A 16,070-nucleotide genomic window follows, 5' to 3' on the forward strand; every position below is an offset into this window, starting at 1 on the left:
AGTGAGCAAAACCAGGAAAAGAATATACGTGGTGATGACGGCGGTGTAAGTGAAAGAAACAGGAACAAAAGGAAACTGAGGGAAGGGTGGGGAGGGGAGGGATAAGCACAATACGTAATCACTGTGCTAAATGCTTTGTACAAATATCTTCTCACTTGATCATCACAACCACCATGCAAAGTAGGTACCATGATTATTCCCATTTTACAGACAGATGGGTTAAGTGACTTGCCCAAGGTCACACAACTACTAAATGAGGCCAGATTTCAACTCCAGCTTTTTCTTAACTTTCCAGGCTCCTCAATGGAGCTTTGTACCCTTGCTAGATTTAGCCCTAGGCTATACTTTTTCAGGGGGTAGTTGGAGTCATTCCTGCTTTGTCTCACCTTAGATTACTTAGTTTCAGGGCACTGGATCTTCAGGGTCCACTATAACATGTCAGAACAGAGTGTTAGGACCCCCTGAGCCCTTCTATGGAAGTTAAACAGGCATATTGAAATATCTTCTCTTTCCCTCCAGAAGATATCTTCCTATACCAGCTTCCCCTGAATCCCCCTTCTAGTGGGATCCCTAGGCTCTCGTGGATGCAGGTGTATCTGGCTCTTTGCCAGAGGACTTGTCTTTGCTGAAGCTTGCTGTGCACTTTCCTATTGATTTTTTGGGTGCAATTTTGGGATGGAGGAAATCACTTATTATAGTTTCTTACTGGAATTACTATTATTTAATCTTTACCAATTTCAGGTTTGTGTTGGATTAGGTATGTAGGACTAGGGCAGTCGGCCTTGTGTTCAAGTGGCCATCTTAACCAGAAATCCCAGCGTTCATCTTTTTTCAGTATATTAGTTGGTTTTGCTCATTTTTACCCCATTTTTCTACTTTATTATTATAAAGGTGGCTGTCTGGGAATGAGAGGTATAGAATGTGAAATATAGGTGATAACCAAAGACAAAAGTATATTTTATCAAATTTTTGAAAGTAAATTATCTAACACTGATTTTGCCAACAGGTATTGGTGTGATTTTCTAATAGCCGTTCTAATTTATGACCATTTCTTTTTTAATATAAATCTCATTAATGTGGTAATTATAATGAAAACCTGGAGTTCAGTCAGTTCATTCTCAATTAAGGAATAACATAGATAGTCTAACTTAGGCAATCTAGAGCTGCCTGTCTGAAAACTACAGGCATGGATAAAGGCAGAATGATTTAGTCCAAAGAATACTAGACTTCTCATCAAAGACTTATTTGGAGACTTGACTCCAATCTTGCGCAGGCCACTCTACTTCTATGATCCTCAGTTTTCTCATCTATAAAATCAGGATAACAATCATTGCAGTTCCTGTCTTACAGAATTGTTGCAAAGAAAGCTGTTTTGAATCACAGAGGTGTAAAGAAAGGGGCAGCTAGGTACTGCAGTGGATAGAGCACTGACCCTGGAGTCAGGACTGAAGTTCAAATTTGGCCTCAAACACTCATCAACTGTGTGACCCTGGGCAAGTTACTTAACCTTGATTACCTCAAAAACAAGCAAGCAAAAACCCCAAACATCCAAAGATGTGTGTTTTTAGTTGTTACTGAGCAAGTTAGCTTCCCTTCAGTCGAGGTCATTACTGGAGTCAAAAAGAGGGCAAACTTTCTCCAAGCAGCTACTATCTCTTCAAATCAAACTGGAAGTTTGAAGACGATGTAGTAATAAACCTTGCTTAGGAGTAAGGAGAATAGTATAGAGAGACTTTGACCAGTAGATTAGATATAATCTAATTAGACCTAGATTTAGACATCTCCAAAGTATAATCCATGAGAATATTATTTTTAGAAAAGTCATATTAAATTTAATATTTTGTAGAGTTGCCAAAATACTGATTACAAAGGTGTAATAATGTTTAAATTAAGTATTGACTTGTTAATGACTAACCTCATCTTCAGTGATAATTTAACCAAGCCTTTTTTTTCCCCATCCAGATAGTATCAGCCGTGCAGTACTGCCACCAAAAGCGTATTGTTCACAGGGATCTTAAAGTAAGTAGAAATAAATAATATTTGACTAAGTTCTGGACGAAATATATTGGCATATCTTACATTTCCTGGCAAGCAAAAGTAAATTACCTCTTAAATTTTGTTTTTAAATAAGAAATTTAATTCATGTGTTGATATTTTTTAAATCATTTTAAGCCATAGTGGAGAGTGTTAAAAAAAAAAAAAAGAAATGATGTTAAGCATTTTATGCTGTGATGGTGTAGTTTGTAGTCACTATTTTGTTCCAGGTCATTTTGACAAGACTTGCCCGTAAGTGAAACTATTGTCTGTATACCATTAGCATCCTTTCCGTACCTGTTTTTCATTGCAAGCCGAGCCATCAAGGATTAAAAGAGGCTAATTCTTTCTCTGTATCCAGAGCTAATTCCCTAAGAGCATGGTAGACGAGAGACAGTAAATCACATTAAGTTTTGCCTATTCTATAGACTGAAGACTAATGGATTAGAAATATATTTGGTATGACTTCATGGGTATAGCAAGACCATAACCTTTTTTCAAAGTATTTTTACTTTACTCTGAACTTAAATCAAATAAATATTTTAAAGTTTTGTCAATGAATAAACAAAATTCAGTTGTGCTTGGTCAGAGTCTTGCAAAAGAGTTTCCTTACTACTGTTTGTGGCTTAAACTGATGTGGAATGAATTTAAATCGAGGTTCTTGTTTTATAAAAGCATGAATTCTGATTTATGTTCTGTTTTTTCTAGAAAGGCTTCTTCATTAGATCATTAGAATGTCTTCCCTTTGAAATTATTTTCAATTTATCCTGTCTGTAGTTGGTTTGTCTATAGGTATTTTATAGGGCAGCTAGGTGACACAGTGGATAGAATACCTGGCCTAGAGTCAGGAGCACCTAAATTCAAATCTGGCCCCAGGTGCTACTGGCTGGGTGATCTTGGACAAGTCACTTAATCTGTTTGCCTCAGTTTCCTCGTCTGAAAAACGATCGGGGGATCAGAAATGGCAAAACACTCCAGTATCTTTACCAAGAAAATCCCAAAAGAAGTCACAGAGTTGGACACAAGTGAAACAACACAGGTTGTTTGTACTTAGTTGTTTGCATGTTGTCTTATCCTTTAGACTTTGAGCTCCTTGAGATTAGAGGCAATTTTTTGACTTTTCTTTGTATCCTCAGTATTTGCCACAGTGCCTGGCACCTAAAAGACATTTGTTTGTTGTTGACTTGACTTGCAGATCACCAGTAAAAAAACTTTATTCTAAATTAATGCTTAGTTCTTAAATCACTTATATTAGTAATTGTGCTGTTTATTTAGTAAGACTCTCATTTTTCCTTAATGTTTTTCTTCTAGGCTGAAAATCTATTGCTAGATGCAGATATGAACATTAAAATAGCAGACTTTGGTTTTAGTAATGAATTTACTGTTGGAAATAAACTGGATACATTTTGTGGCAGTCCCCCATATGCAGCTCCAGAACTCTTCCAGGGCAAAAAATACGATGGACCTGAAGTGGATGTTTGGAGTCTAGGTGTTATTCTTTACACTCTTGTGAGTGGTTCTCTTCCTTTTGATGGACAAAACCTAAAGGTATACAAAGTAATTTCATTCTTATTATTAAATTCCACCAAAATTGGTGGTATTATAAAATACCACCAAAATAATAAAAAAAAATATGTAGGCTAAATAGTTGTAAAATTTTATCATGGTGATGATATATTGTCCTTTTAACCTGTCATTGATTTGCCACTCTTCTAATCTGACCTCCCTAAAGGAACTGAGAGAAAGAGTATTAAGAGGGAAATACAGAATCCCTTTCTACATGTCCACGGATTGTGAAAATCTCCTCAAACGTTTCCTGGTGCTAAATCCAACCAAAAGAGGCACACTAGAGGTAATTGCCAATGTGAAAAACATAGGAAACTTTGAACATTTTTTGAAATATTTTTAGAGCTTTGCTTACTTTGTCCAAAGTACTTAATTTATTTCTGAAGACTTTCAACTTGAAGCATTTAAGAGGACCAGAGAAAAGCAAATGTATTCTGATTTTCTAAAAAGGGAAGAGTTGAGTCAGCAAATTATAGGCTAGAGAGCTTGACTTCAATTATTTACAGTATTCTAGAAATATTAAGGGAGTAAGTAATGAACATTTAAAGAAAGGCAGTGGTGTATCACAAAGAGTTGCATGACTTCAGCAAAAACAGGTTATGCCAAACTAAATTCATTCATGGGACGACTTGATAGGATAGTAGAACCAAGGAAACATTGTCTCTAAATTTACCTAGATTTTTGTTTTTAAAAAAATTTAATAGAATCTTTCATGCTTTTCTTAAAAGTTGGATAGATATGGGCTAGACGATAGTACAGTTTAGGTGGGTTATAAACTGGTTACACCTAAAGATTATTCGTTACTGGCTCAGTGTCCGCTCTATAAAAACAATCTCCAGGAGATTATCCCAGGGATTTTTTCTTGGATTTGTGCGATCTAATATTTTTATCAATAACTTGGATAAATTTGTAAATACCATGCTCTTTAAAATTGACAGCCAGGTGGACTAGCCAACCCAGATACTAAATCAGAATCGGGGAAAAAAATCTCACTAGGCTTGAATTTCAGATATAGTAAGCTCAATTTTAACAGCCATAAATATAGTCTTATCCTTGGGTTGAAAAAAATATCAGGGCAGGTAGGTGGTGCAGTGAGTAGAGCACCGGCCCTGGAGTCAGGAGGACCTGAGTTTAAATCCGGCCTCAGACACTTGACACATGTACTAGCTGTGTGACCTTGGGCAGGTCACTTAACCCCAATTGCCCTGGGTCCGTCTGTCCCCAAAAAAAGAAAGAAAATATCAGCTTTACCAAATATAAGATATAAGGAATACATAGTTAATCAGCAATTCACTTGAAAATTGTCAGGGGGGAGGGGAGTTAGTGGAATACAAGCTCAATGGGAGTCAGCCCTGTTATATGAGGGGAAGAAATCAGCAAGGGAAAAAAACCCCACTCTGTCCCCCAAAAGAAACAGCCCAAACTAACCCAGTCTTAGGCTGTTTTTAGAGAAGCATAATGTCCTACTTGGAAGTAGGCCCACTACATCTGGTACATTGTGTTCATTTCTGGACACCATGTTTTAGAGAAAGCATTGGTCAGCTAGAGTATAAGCAAGGTGGTAAAGGAGTTTTAAGATCATCCATATAGCAACCAGTGAAAGAAACTGGGGGTGTTTTATCTTGGAGTAGGGGATATGATAGCTTTCTTCAGATATCGGAAAGGCGGTCATGTTAAAGAAGTGTTAGGCTTGTTCTGCTTCACTCTAGAGGTAGTTAGAGAGCCAATAATTAAAGCCATTTGCCTTAAAAGGTGGTGGTTTTTACGTGACTAGAAGCCTTAAGGCAGAGTCTGGATCACCACTTGTAGCATATGTTGTAGATAAGATTCTTGGTCAAAACAGGTGGCTTTGGAGCTCCTTTCATAGAAGCTAATACTTGTCTTTTAAGAGAACGATACACTAAGAAAGTATAAAGCATTTCCCTTTGAGTTTTAATGTAATGAAAATCTGAAAATGCACTTTAAAATTCAGAGACTTTATACATAGTGGAGTAGTTGAAGTGTTACTATAATTTTGTTTTTGTTTTTTACTCTTCTTGTTATGAATGATAATTAATAGTTCACTTTTTTGTAGCAAATCATGAAGGACAGGTGGATCAATGCAGGGCATGAGGAAGACGAACTTAAACCATTCGTAGAACCAGAGCTAGACATCTCAGACCAGAAAAGAATAGGTAATCTTGTGGGGGGTGGGGGTGGGGGTGGGGGGTGGGGTGCAGTGCCAGAATGATTATCTGAGTATGTTTATGTGTGTATGTGTGTTTATACTATATACTTATAGATATATTGCATGTCACTGACATACATGAACTGCACTAGCAGCAGGTATGCATTCATTTTAAGAAAATATATAGTCTTTTGGAGCCAAGGGAACATTTTATCCTGAAACAAAATGTTTTGTTATATAAACTTTCTTGTGCCCTTCTTTTAGATATTATGGTAGGAATGGGTTATTCACAAGAAGAAATTCAGGAATCTCTTAGTAAAATGAAATATGATGAAATCACAGCCACGTATTTGTTGTTGGGCAGAAAATCATCAGAGGTAAGAGTAATTTCAGAAAGGAAAGCTAAAGATACCTTTTATAAGTGTTTTTTTTAGCTTGGTAATTTTTTTTTTATATATACAAGTAGTCATTCCAAGTCCCATGACTATTAGTCCTTTTTTATTAGCTACTGCCTTTTTCAAGGTAATAGCTCTTAATGCTGGATGTTGTCACAGACACCGTATCTACAATTAGTATTTAAAAACAATTTCATGTATCAACTGACTGTGGGAGTGATGTATATTTAATAAATGCATTTGTTTTCTGCCCTTTGCAGCATATTTTGGAAAAGTGTATTATGCTTCTCTCTCTCTTTACCTTTGAATGACCAACAAGAGTGTGTCTATTCCTTGAATTTTCAGCTATAATTTAAACATCACACTAAAATAGCTCTATTACGTGAGGTTCACGTTTATATTTTAATAAATCATTTGTGTTTGTATGTATGTTGTCCTTTTTCAATTTTTTCCTAGCTGGATGCTAGTGATTCAAGTTCCAGCAGCAATCTTTCACTTGCTAAGGTTAGGCCAAGCAGTGATCTTAATAATAGCACGGGACAATCTCCTCACCACAAAGTCCAAAGGAGCATTTCTTCAAGCCAGAAGCAAAGGCGATACAGTGATCATGGTGAGTGATAATAGCGAACGATGTCTTTGGTTTCCTTTTTAAATAGGAAGACTGATTATGACCAGTGGCCATATAAAATGACACAAAGTCTGTACCTCACTACCTAGCCCGGTGCCTTTTTCTTTTTTTGTGAGTTCTTGTGTGTCCTACTAATGTCCTGATGTGGCATGAAATTCTCAAAGGCTGTCCCAGTGCAGCTGATGCTCTGGTAGGTTCCTGTCTTAAATTTGGGCACAGCAGCAGACGTTGTGCCTGCTATCTAAGATCAACCTAGGCAAGCTGTGAGGCATTTCATTATAGGGTTGGACACCCATCCTAATTTTTTTCAGCCACAGCAATCAGGAACGCTGTCTACTAACTCGTGAAGGAACTGCAATCTCTCTGTCAGTAGACAGAATACCTGCACTGATGAAATTAAAGAGATTTGAAGTATGTGAGTAGAAGTTCTATATAATGCTTACAGGCAGAGCAGCTGGGCTCGATTTCTGAATGACTCAGCTATTTGTATGTCTGGCTGGTTGTTCTGCTTAAGCTATGTAGACTTAACCATGGAAGAAATCTCCCTAGAATATCGAGAGGTCAAGTGTATGGCTGCTCCTCCCTGGTTTAATGTATAACTTTTCCAAAAACCACCTCCTTTCTGAGACATCTGTTTTCACAGCATAAATCATCCAGCATTTTTCAAGCAGCTACTGTATACGAGGCACTGGCTTCTGAGCCCAGTGAGGAAGATGACATATACATAGCAATAATGCAAATGAAAAGAGGTTAATTTTGTGGAAAGCAGATGATCAGGAACTGTCCTCATAAAAGAGGTTTCATAGCAGTTGAGCTTTGAAGGAAATTAAGGATCCTGAGTCAGAGGAATTGGCACGAGGAATGCCTTTTCAGAGGCACCAAGAGGGGGGTGCAATGTTGTATGTGAAGAACAGCAAGAAGATTACTTTGGCTGAACTAGAATGCATGTGGATAGACGTAACATATAATAAGCCTGGAAAGGCAGCCTGGAGCCAGTTTGTGAAGGTCTCTAAATGCTGGAGAAGTTTGTGTTTGCTCCTAGAAGATAATAGAGAGTTGCTGGTGTTAGTGAACAGAGGAGTAACAGTCAGATCTGTGTTTTAGGAATATTACTTTGATAGCTGTGTGGAGGATGGTTTGGAAAGAGAAACACCTTTAGGGATAGAGACTGTATTATATCTTTATTAAAACAGCTATTTTATTAATATTATATATTATTATGTGATCTCATAATTCTATTTATATGTGTGTATTCATGTATATTACCTCTCGGGCATATAGACATAGACTCATATACATATACATTTGAGAAGTGATGTAGGCCTGAATTAAAGTGGTGGCTGTGTCAGAGTAAAGAAGAGGATAGATGCCACAGACATTGTCAGTTGTTTGGATGTGTTCGGTGAGGAAAATGAAGATTTGAGTGTGCCTCACAGGTTGTAAATCTGGGTGAACAAAAGGATTTTAACAGAAAAGGAGAAGGTCATTAGAAAAAAGGATTTTGAGGGAAAGATGGTTTCTGTTTTGGACCCGCTGAGTTTGACGTGCCTTCAGGACATCCAGTTTGAAATCTCAACTCTTGATTATTCAGGACTGGAGTTCAGAAGATTGTATTTGATAAAAAGAATTTTTGTTTAATATCTTGCCCTCATATAGAGTGCTGTCTTTCTGTGCCTACCTTTGTCAGTGTTTTCAGAGTCTTAGTTCCTGAAAGAAAGGGACCAAATCTATTTCAGTTGATTTTTATAGTGTCTTAACATTGCCCTGTGAGCAAAGAGGCAGTTAATTGATACTTTTAATGATACTGAAAGAAATCATTGTATGGGGGCGGGGCAGCTAGGTGGCGAAGTGAGTAGAGCACCGGCCCTGGAGTCAGGAGGACCTGAGTTCAAATCCAGCCTCAGATACTTGACACTTACTAGCTGTGTGACCTTGGGCAAGTCACTTAACCCCAATTGCCCTGCCCTTCTCCCTCAAAAAAAAAATCATCGTATAGGTATCTGAAGACTGTAAAGTATCTCCCCTATCCCTTTCCTCCTCCAAAAAAAGGTCAAACTATAATGTATATGCAACTTCCTTGACTAAATGCAGTAAAAATATCACTCATCACCTTATAAGGACATGAAAGTTTTTTGTAAGGATTTGGACATTTTCTCCCTGGTCTTGTTCCTTGGGGTTAAACCTTCACCAGAATCATAGAGTGAGTCTGAATTTTGTATCTTCTCTCCAGCATCACTTCCCCCTGCCCTTCATCATGGCATGTCATTGGTTCCAAATTGCTTACCAACTAAGATAAAACTTGTGAGCCACATACCTTTTCAGCTGTATCTTCCACCACTCCCCCTTCATATATTTTATATACATTCTAGCCAAACAGGGCAGCTCTCTATGTTCCATTCTTGTTTTGAGTCTCTCTTCTTTTTCTGGCTTGGTTATTTTTCTATTACGAGATTGATCGCTTCTACTTCCCAATCTTTTGGAGTCTGTCTCTTCCTTCATTGACTCCCTCAAGTGCTACCTCTTTCATAAAGCTAACTGAACCTGCCTCACAGGTGAAAGTGATCTCTCCCTCCCCCAAATTTTCATAGCACTTTTATCTCTCCTTTGTGCTCACTACACTCTTCGTGACATCATAGTTAATCAAATTGTAAGCATCTCAAGAGCTAGGTACGTGTTGTATAGACAGTTTGTATCTCTAGCATCTAAGCAGGCATTGACTAAATGTTTGCTAAATTGGATTAGGACTTAGACGGATCTTAGAAGATCTTCTGACACAACCTCTTCACTTTTAAAAGAAAAAATATCTAAGTAGTGAAGTGATCCTCCCAAGGACAGCAGTAAGGTTGGTGGCAAACCCAGCACCTGAACCATGCTCATGATTGATAGTCCAGTGTTCTTCCCGCTATATCATTTTCTCTTTTCATCTTGAGGAGGTTTCTTAATCTAGTTTTTATTATATAATTTTATAATAATATAGTTCCTACCTTCATGGAGCTTTTGGAATATCACATAAGAATGTTTTGAAACAAAACTAAATAGGAAGTTAACAAAATTCAGTCTGCTCCTCTGTACAGTTGCTTCCCAGAGCGTAGGGATATTCATAAGCTGAGAAAAGAAGGTAGGCCTTTAGGAGTTTTGGTGTTTCTGGCTCATAGGGTGGAAAGGATCAGCCATTCAGTCAGTAAACGTTTGTTAAGCACCAGCTATGTGCCAGGCACTGTGCTAAATGCTAGGGATACAGATATGAAAAAGAATGATAGTCCTTGCTCACAACCCACTCACAATCAAAAGGGAGAAGACAACAAACAAAAAGAACGGAAAAGGGGATGGAGTACCCTCCAGCCTTCCCATCAGAAGGGCAGAGGGTGGTAAGGGTTCTGATAGGGTGGAAGTACCAGACAGATGATGAGTTTCCTGCTGTGAGATTCCTGGGACTTGGTGGAGTCCAGTCCAAAGGAGTTGAGCCTTAAAAACAAATGAACCAAAAAGCCCCTAAGCCATGGGAGTTAGAGTTTGTTTGACGTACAGTTACACTTTAAAATAAACATCTAGCCTAATGACTGAGTGCTCATAGGCAAGTGTCAGAGCAGATTTTTTTTTATTGTACCAGTTTCTAAAAACAAATATTTATTTTGTATGAAATGAAAATTCATATTCCTTAAAACATTAGTTTATGCTGAAACCTAGTTAAATATTCCTGGTGGATATAATTCAGTGGCTAAAATTATCAAAAATACTGTCATAAAAGGTAGTGATGCATATAAGCTTTTACTGGTTTGTTACAACCTAAACTTTATAGTTTACTCCAAGCTTCTAATTTTTGCATTAATTTGAGCATATTTATCTTTGCCATTCATAATCTGAAGTAAAACCAGACTTGGCTATCTTTTTACCAAATGAAAAATGTCATAGTTTTGAAACAAATTAATAATTACCTGAAAATTAGATGTTTAAGGTGATATTATGCCTCTTCAGATATGGAAAAGAAAAGACAAAACATTTTGAGCCAAGTACAGTGTCACCAGTACTTCAAGTTTTAGCAGTATTTTACTAGTTTTTTTGTTGTTTTGAAACTACCAAACTTTCCCAGTGCTTTCCCAGCAAAACCCTTTATTCACTTAGTTCAACTCAAATATTCTTTGATTTTTCCTTTTTTTTTTTTTTGCAGGGGGAAGGCAGGGCAGTTGGGGTTAAGTGATTTGCCCAAAGTCACACAGCTAGTAAGTGTGTCAAGTGTCTGAGGCCGGATTTGAGCTCAGGTCCTCCTGACTCCAGGGCCCGTGCTCTACTCACTGCACCACCTGCCTACCCCAACTAAAATATTCTTGATTTAAATTCTCTAAAGACAAGAGCCATGTTGTTTTTCTCATAGCTACAGACTCTAAATACTCCTTACACTAAATAAAGAATTATATAAATTTATATAGTGCTCTAAGATTTACAAAGTACTTTTCTTAAAACAGACATGTAAAAGGGGTATTATATTATCCCTATTTTTATAGATAAGGAATCGGAGCCTTAAAGTTTGAATAACTGGTCACGGTCACACAACTATTAAATATCAAAGCCAGGATATGAATCCAGTTCACCCAAATCTATTACATCATGCTGCCTTTCGAAGTGTGGTCATACATTTTTATTTTTCACCTCCATAAAATTGGAATGATTAATTTTCCAAATTGTTTGAATTTTGGATTCTACTGCTTAAGTGGGCACTGGCTCCTTCTATGCCTTTTCCTGCTTTGGTGAGCCATAATTTCATTGCATTACATGGTTGAATTCAAGGTGAATTTTGAGACAACTTGAAGGAAATGTTTTGTAATTGTGTAATACTATTCTGTTCCAAAAGGTGAAGGCCTCTCTTGTACAAAAAAGGATGTAATTCAGTCAAATTTCCAAGGTGAACCCATTGCTTCTGCATGATTTTGTGTGCATCATTAGCATAGTTGATTTGTTATGACTACAGTAACATCCTCCCAAGATGTTTTCCAAAGGACAGCTACCAAAAACTTGTTAATTGTGAGATCTTTTAAAGGAAATGGAAAATTATGAACAAGTAGATGCCATCTAACAATTTAGATTTATTTATGGAAAAATTATGTTTCAGGGGGAACTTCGTAGAGGATTTTACTGCATTATCTTTTTTTTTTCCTTTTAAATAGCACTTTCTTGCCCTGCTTGTTAAATACTCTGTTTTCAGCAAGTCAATAGTAGAAAAATCTATTCTAACTTGAAACAAAAATTCTTTATTTTAGCTGGACCATCCATTCCTCCAGTTGTGGCATATCCCAAAAGGAGTCAGACCAGCACTACAGATAACGATCTCAAGGAGGAAGGAATTCAGCCAAGGAAATCTAGCAGTAGTGCTGTTGGAGGAAAGGGATTAGCACCAGCTAGTCCCATGCTGGGTAATGCAAATAATCCAAATAAGGCAGATATTCCTGAACGAAAGAAAAGTGCCACTATTCCTAGCGTAAGTCATGTTTGTTCAATGGTGATGCTTTATTTTGTTTTTTGGTGAGGAGAGTTTAAATACCTGTTTAGAACATTAAGATTTTTGTCTATAAATGAATTCTGTTTTTGTTCATCTAGCATAACAACAGTTATCCTTTAGCTGTCACAGAGGCAGCGTAGTAGTGTAGTGGAAACAAGTTTGGGGTTGCATACATGGGCACTGGATTCCAGTCTTATTTCTAGTACTTTCTGTGTAACTTTGGCAAATCACTTTGCCTTTGTGGGTTGATTTCCTAAGTTTCTAGGTTTCTAGGTTTAGAACTGGAAGGGTCTTTTGGGATCATCTAGTCCAAATGCATCATTTGAAAGTGAGACTGAGAGAGGTTAAGAACCTGTAACATTTAGTAAGCTGTCAGAAAGGTTCACTTTGTAACCCTGTAGGCAGCTAGGTGGCGTGGTGGATAGAGTCAGGGAGTCAGGAAGACTCATCTTCCTGAGTTCAAATCTGGCCTCAGAAACTTACTACTCTTAGTAACTGTGTGAACCTGGGCAAATCGCCTCATCCTGTTTGTGTCAGTTACCTCCTCTGTAAAATGATCTGGAGAAGGAAATAGCAATCCACTCCAGTATCTTGGCCAAGAGAAATCCCAAATGGGGTCACATAGAGTTGGACACAGCTGAGATGTTTAAACAATAACATAAAACCATGTACTGCTGTTTCTGTAGCAGGCTAGTGTGGCTTCAAAAGGTTAGTAAGATGAATGTTAGAGTATCTCTTATTTTTAGTTTTGAGATACTGTTTTTATTCCTGCTGGGAATAAAGCCTAGCGAGTTTCCTGAAGTCATACTGGTTTTTCAAGTTTATTCTGAACTTTACCCAGTTTTTTAAACTTTTGCTTCCATCTCCTTACACCTATAGCTTATTATGTTAATAGTCCATTTAATTTTATTGATAGTCACAAAAGTTTGAGAATTTTCATTGACTATTACAGTTGGAAATGTCCTTAGAGAATGTCTAATCCAATTCCCTAGTTTTGTAGATGTGGAGAATAAATCTTAGAGAGAAGCAGTGACTTAAAGAAACTGCCCTAATTATACTTACTAACTGCCTTCTTTCATACTCTCCAGTTCTCTGGAAAATGCTTCCATGGTAGAATTGACTCTCCATATTTAATTCTTTGCAGAGAGATAAAATTGACCATTATTTTTATTTCTTTTTATTTCTCCCATTCATGTTTTAGTCATTAGAAAGTTATATTCAGTACCTTCCTGCTTAAGTAAGCATAGCACCAGATAAGGTGATACCAACTCAAAACTCACCCACTTACTATTTAATGAAAGGTGCTTTTATTTTAAGAAATGTCTACTTGTTCTTATATTTGCCTTTTCATTTTCCTCCTTTTTTCAATAATGCATGAATGTTCATTGATGATTGTGGCTTTTACCAGTTATATTACATTGTGTCACCTGGGTGATATTGGGGCTCTGTGTGTAAATTATTGGGGGCACTTTTTAGTAGGGTAATAGTAATGGACTAGTTATTGTTCAATAAAGGAAAATAGTAATACTCTTCTAAAGCATTGTATGGGGGTAGTTAGGTGGCACAGTGAGTAGAGCACTAGCCCTGGAGTCAGAAGGACCTGAGTTCAAATCCAGCCTCAGACATTGACACACTTACTAGCTGTGTGACCTTGGGCAAGTCACTTAAGAACCCAATTGCCCGATTAACCCTTCCCCCCTCCAAAAAAATAAATAGGGTATCGTGTGACCTCTCTTGGGGCCTCAGTTTCCCCATGTGTAAAATGAAGGAATTGGACTGTGTGATCTCAAATTTTCTCTCCAATCTGTAGTTCTCATTTACTTAGAAACAGTTGATTTTACATTATCATTGAATATATTTAATTGTAAATTTGTCATTCATGTTTCAAGGTTCTTTTTGGCTTTACTTTTAATATCTTATACCTGATTTTCTTTAAAGATTTTTTTAAAGATTAAAGATTCAGATTTTATAAACAGATTTTCATTTATTCTTCTGTTGTACTTTGTCTGCTGAGCAGGTAACTGAGAAAGATAATTCTGTAGCATTTAGAGTGTGCTGTTGGGAGCATCATATTGTAGTGAAAAACAAGAGAAATAATTTCTTTAGCGATTAATATTCTTATAACATCTGCATTAATAAATTGAGCTTTTCTTTGTAAGAAAATAAATGCTGTTCTTACTTTTAGAATAATTCAACATCTGGTGGGATGACACGACGAAATACTTATGTTTGTAGTGAAAGGACGACTGCAGATAGACATTCGGTGATTCAGAATGGCAAAGAAAACAGGTACAAACCTTACACTATTAGCAAGGAAATGTGAATGTCTCATGGTTTTTTCCCTAAAATATGAGAGAGAGAGAGAGAGAGAGAGAGAGAGAGAGAGAGAGAGAGTTAGTTTCTTTCCTCATTGTGATAAGGAAAAAAACAAGTGGCTCCTAGTCTATCACTGTACTTGATCACAGAAACTCCAGAGTTGTAAATTCCTTTCATAGTTAAGTAGATTGTTGACAATTCAATTAAATGGACTAATTACATAAAAAAAAACTGGGTTGTGGTACAGGGAGAACATTTTTATTTCCATCTATAGTAGGCAGTAGTGACAAAGGCCTGATGCAGGACACTACTGTTAGATCATATTGGAGATTTAAGATGGAGTGGGAACTGTGATCTTATAATGTGAGGTAATGTGAGGATAATAAGCCAGAAAGCTTTGAAGTCAAAGATCAAAACTAAATTTGTTCTAGAGGGTAATCGAGAATGACCGGAGAACATGGTCAGTCCACATACAAGTATTTTGATATATATAATTTAAATTATATACTGAAATGATTTCATCTTTGTAATCTTAATTCTTATCAGATTTTGAGGATTTTAAATAATGGGAATAAGCATTTATTGGGCACTTTTTTATTCTTACTTCTTTGCAAGTATCTTGGAGGAAGAGATGCCTGCCCTTAAGATGTTGATCCTTTCTTGAAGTGACACATATCCATAGTTAAAATAACTTCTAGATTTTTTTTAAAGGCTAAAATGTATAAGATGATATGCAGACTGAGTGAATATGAATGGTGAAAGGACACTGATTAAACAGATTAATTATTCTTGAGAAGGTGGGATTAGGAACTAATGTAAAGAGCAATTTAGAAGATAGTCTCCAAGTATATTAGGAGATAAGCATATACTTCCCAGCATGCCAAGTAGACTTATTTAGACCCCTTTTTGAAAAAGCACCAGAATTCAAGTCATGAAAGTCTAAATAAAAATGAAATATTTGTGAGACCTAGAAAATGTAGATACCCCTTTGTTGATAAATGAAATGTATCTTATGATAGCATACCTCTAGCTAATTGCTATCACGTATACTGTAATGTTTTTATTATTTGAATTCTCATCAATTATATCTATTTCTTATGTTTAACCACAGATTTGTTGCTTGTTCTTCTTTGCTGAGATTAATCATACTTGTCTGTTGTTTTTATTTCATTTTTAAAACTTAACATATTTTTCTAGAGTCAGTAAACTTTTTAACAACAGCTGAAATCTTAGTCCAATACCCTTCCTCTTCTATCCTTAAAACAACTGTTTTATCATCATCCTCTTTTAATCAGCTTCCTGTCAGGCTCTGGTCCCCAAATCTCACACTAGTTGAATTAATGTGGAAGTAAAAATGTATCTGTAGTTATGTGAAATAACATGTCTTAAAACATATGTCAGATTTTCAGAAGCTGATCTTGTTGCTAGGATTATTGGACTAGTCAAAGAGATAATGCACATAGAGCATCT

The 16,070-nt window shown here is 36.6% G+C and overlaps 1 protein-coding gene across 7 annotated transcripts in view; it reads left to right on the forward strand.

The window, feature by feature from the left end:
* MARK3 (microtubule affinity regulating kinase 3) overlaps positions 1-16,070 on the forward strand; it is a 140,169-nt gene that overhangs the window by 92,703 nt on the left and 31,396 nt on the right. For 4 of the 7 annotated variants that reach the window (XM_036752307.1, XM_036752309.1, XM_036752308.1 and 1 more), the window contains exons 7-14: positions 1,963-2,019; positions 3,346-3,582; positions 3,767-3,886; positions 5,675-5,774; positions 6,032-6,144; positions 6,619-6,772; positions 12,046-12,263; positions 14,470-14,573. In XM_036752307.1, coding sequence (XP_036608202.1) covers positions 1,963-2,019; positions 3,346-3,582; positions 3,767-3,886; positions 5,675-5,774; positions 6,032-6,144; positions 6,619-6,772; positions 12,046-12,263; positions 14,470-14,573 — 1,103 coding nt within the window. Of the gene's footprint in view, positions 1-1,962; positions 2,020-3,345; positions 3,583-3,766; positions 3,887-5,674; positions 5,775-6,031; positions 6,145-6,618; positions 6,773-11,639; positions 11,691-12,045; positions 12,264-14,469; positions 14,574-16,070 lie in introns of all 7 variants that reach the window. The other 3 variants (XM_036752305.1, XM_036752306.1, XM_036752311.1) reach the window with 1 other exon arrangement.

The sequence above is a fragment of the Trichosurus vulpecula genome, chromosome 3 (genome assembly GCF_011100635.1).
Source record: "Trichosurus vulpecula isolate mTriVul1 chromosome 3, mTriVul1.pri, whole genome shotgun sequence".
Classification (NCBI taxonomy): domain Eukaryota; kingdom Metazoa; phylum Chordata; class Mammalia; order Diprotodontia; family Phalangeridae; genus Trichosurus; species Trichosurus vulpecula.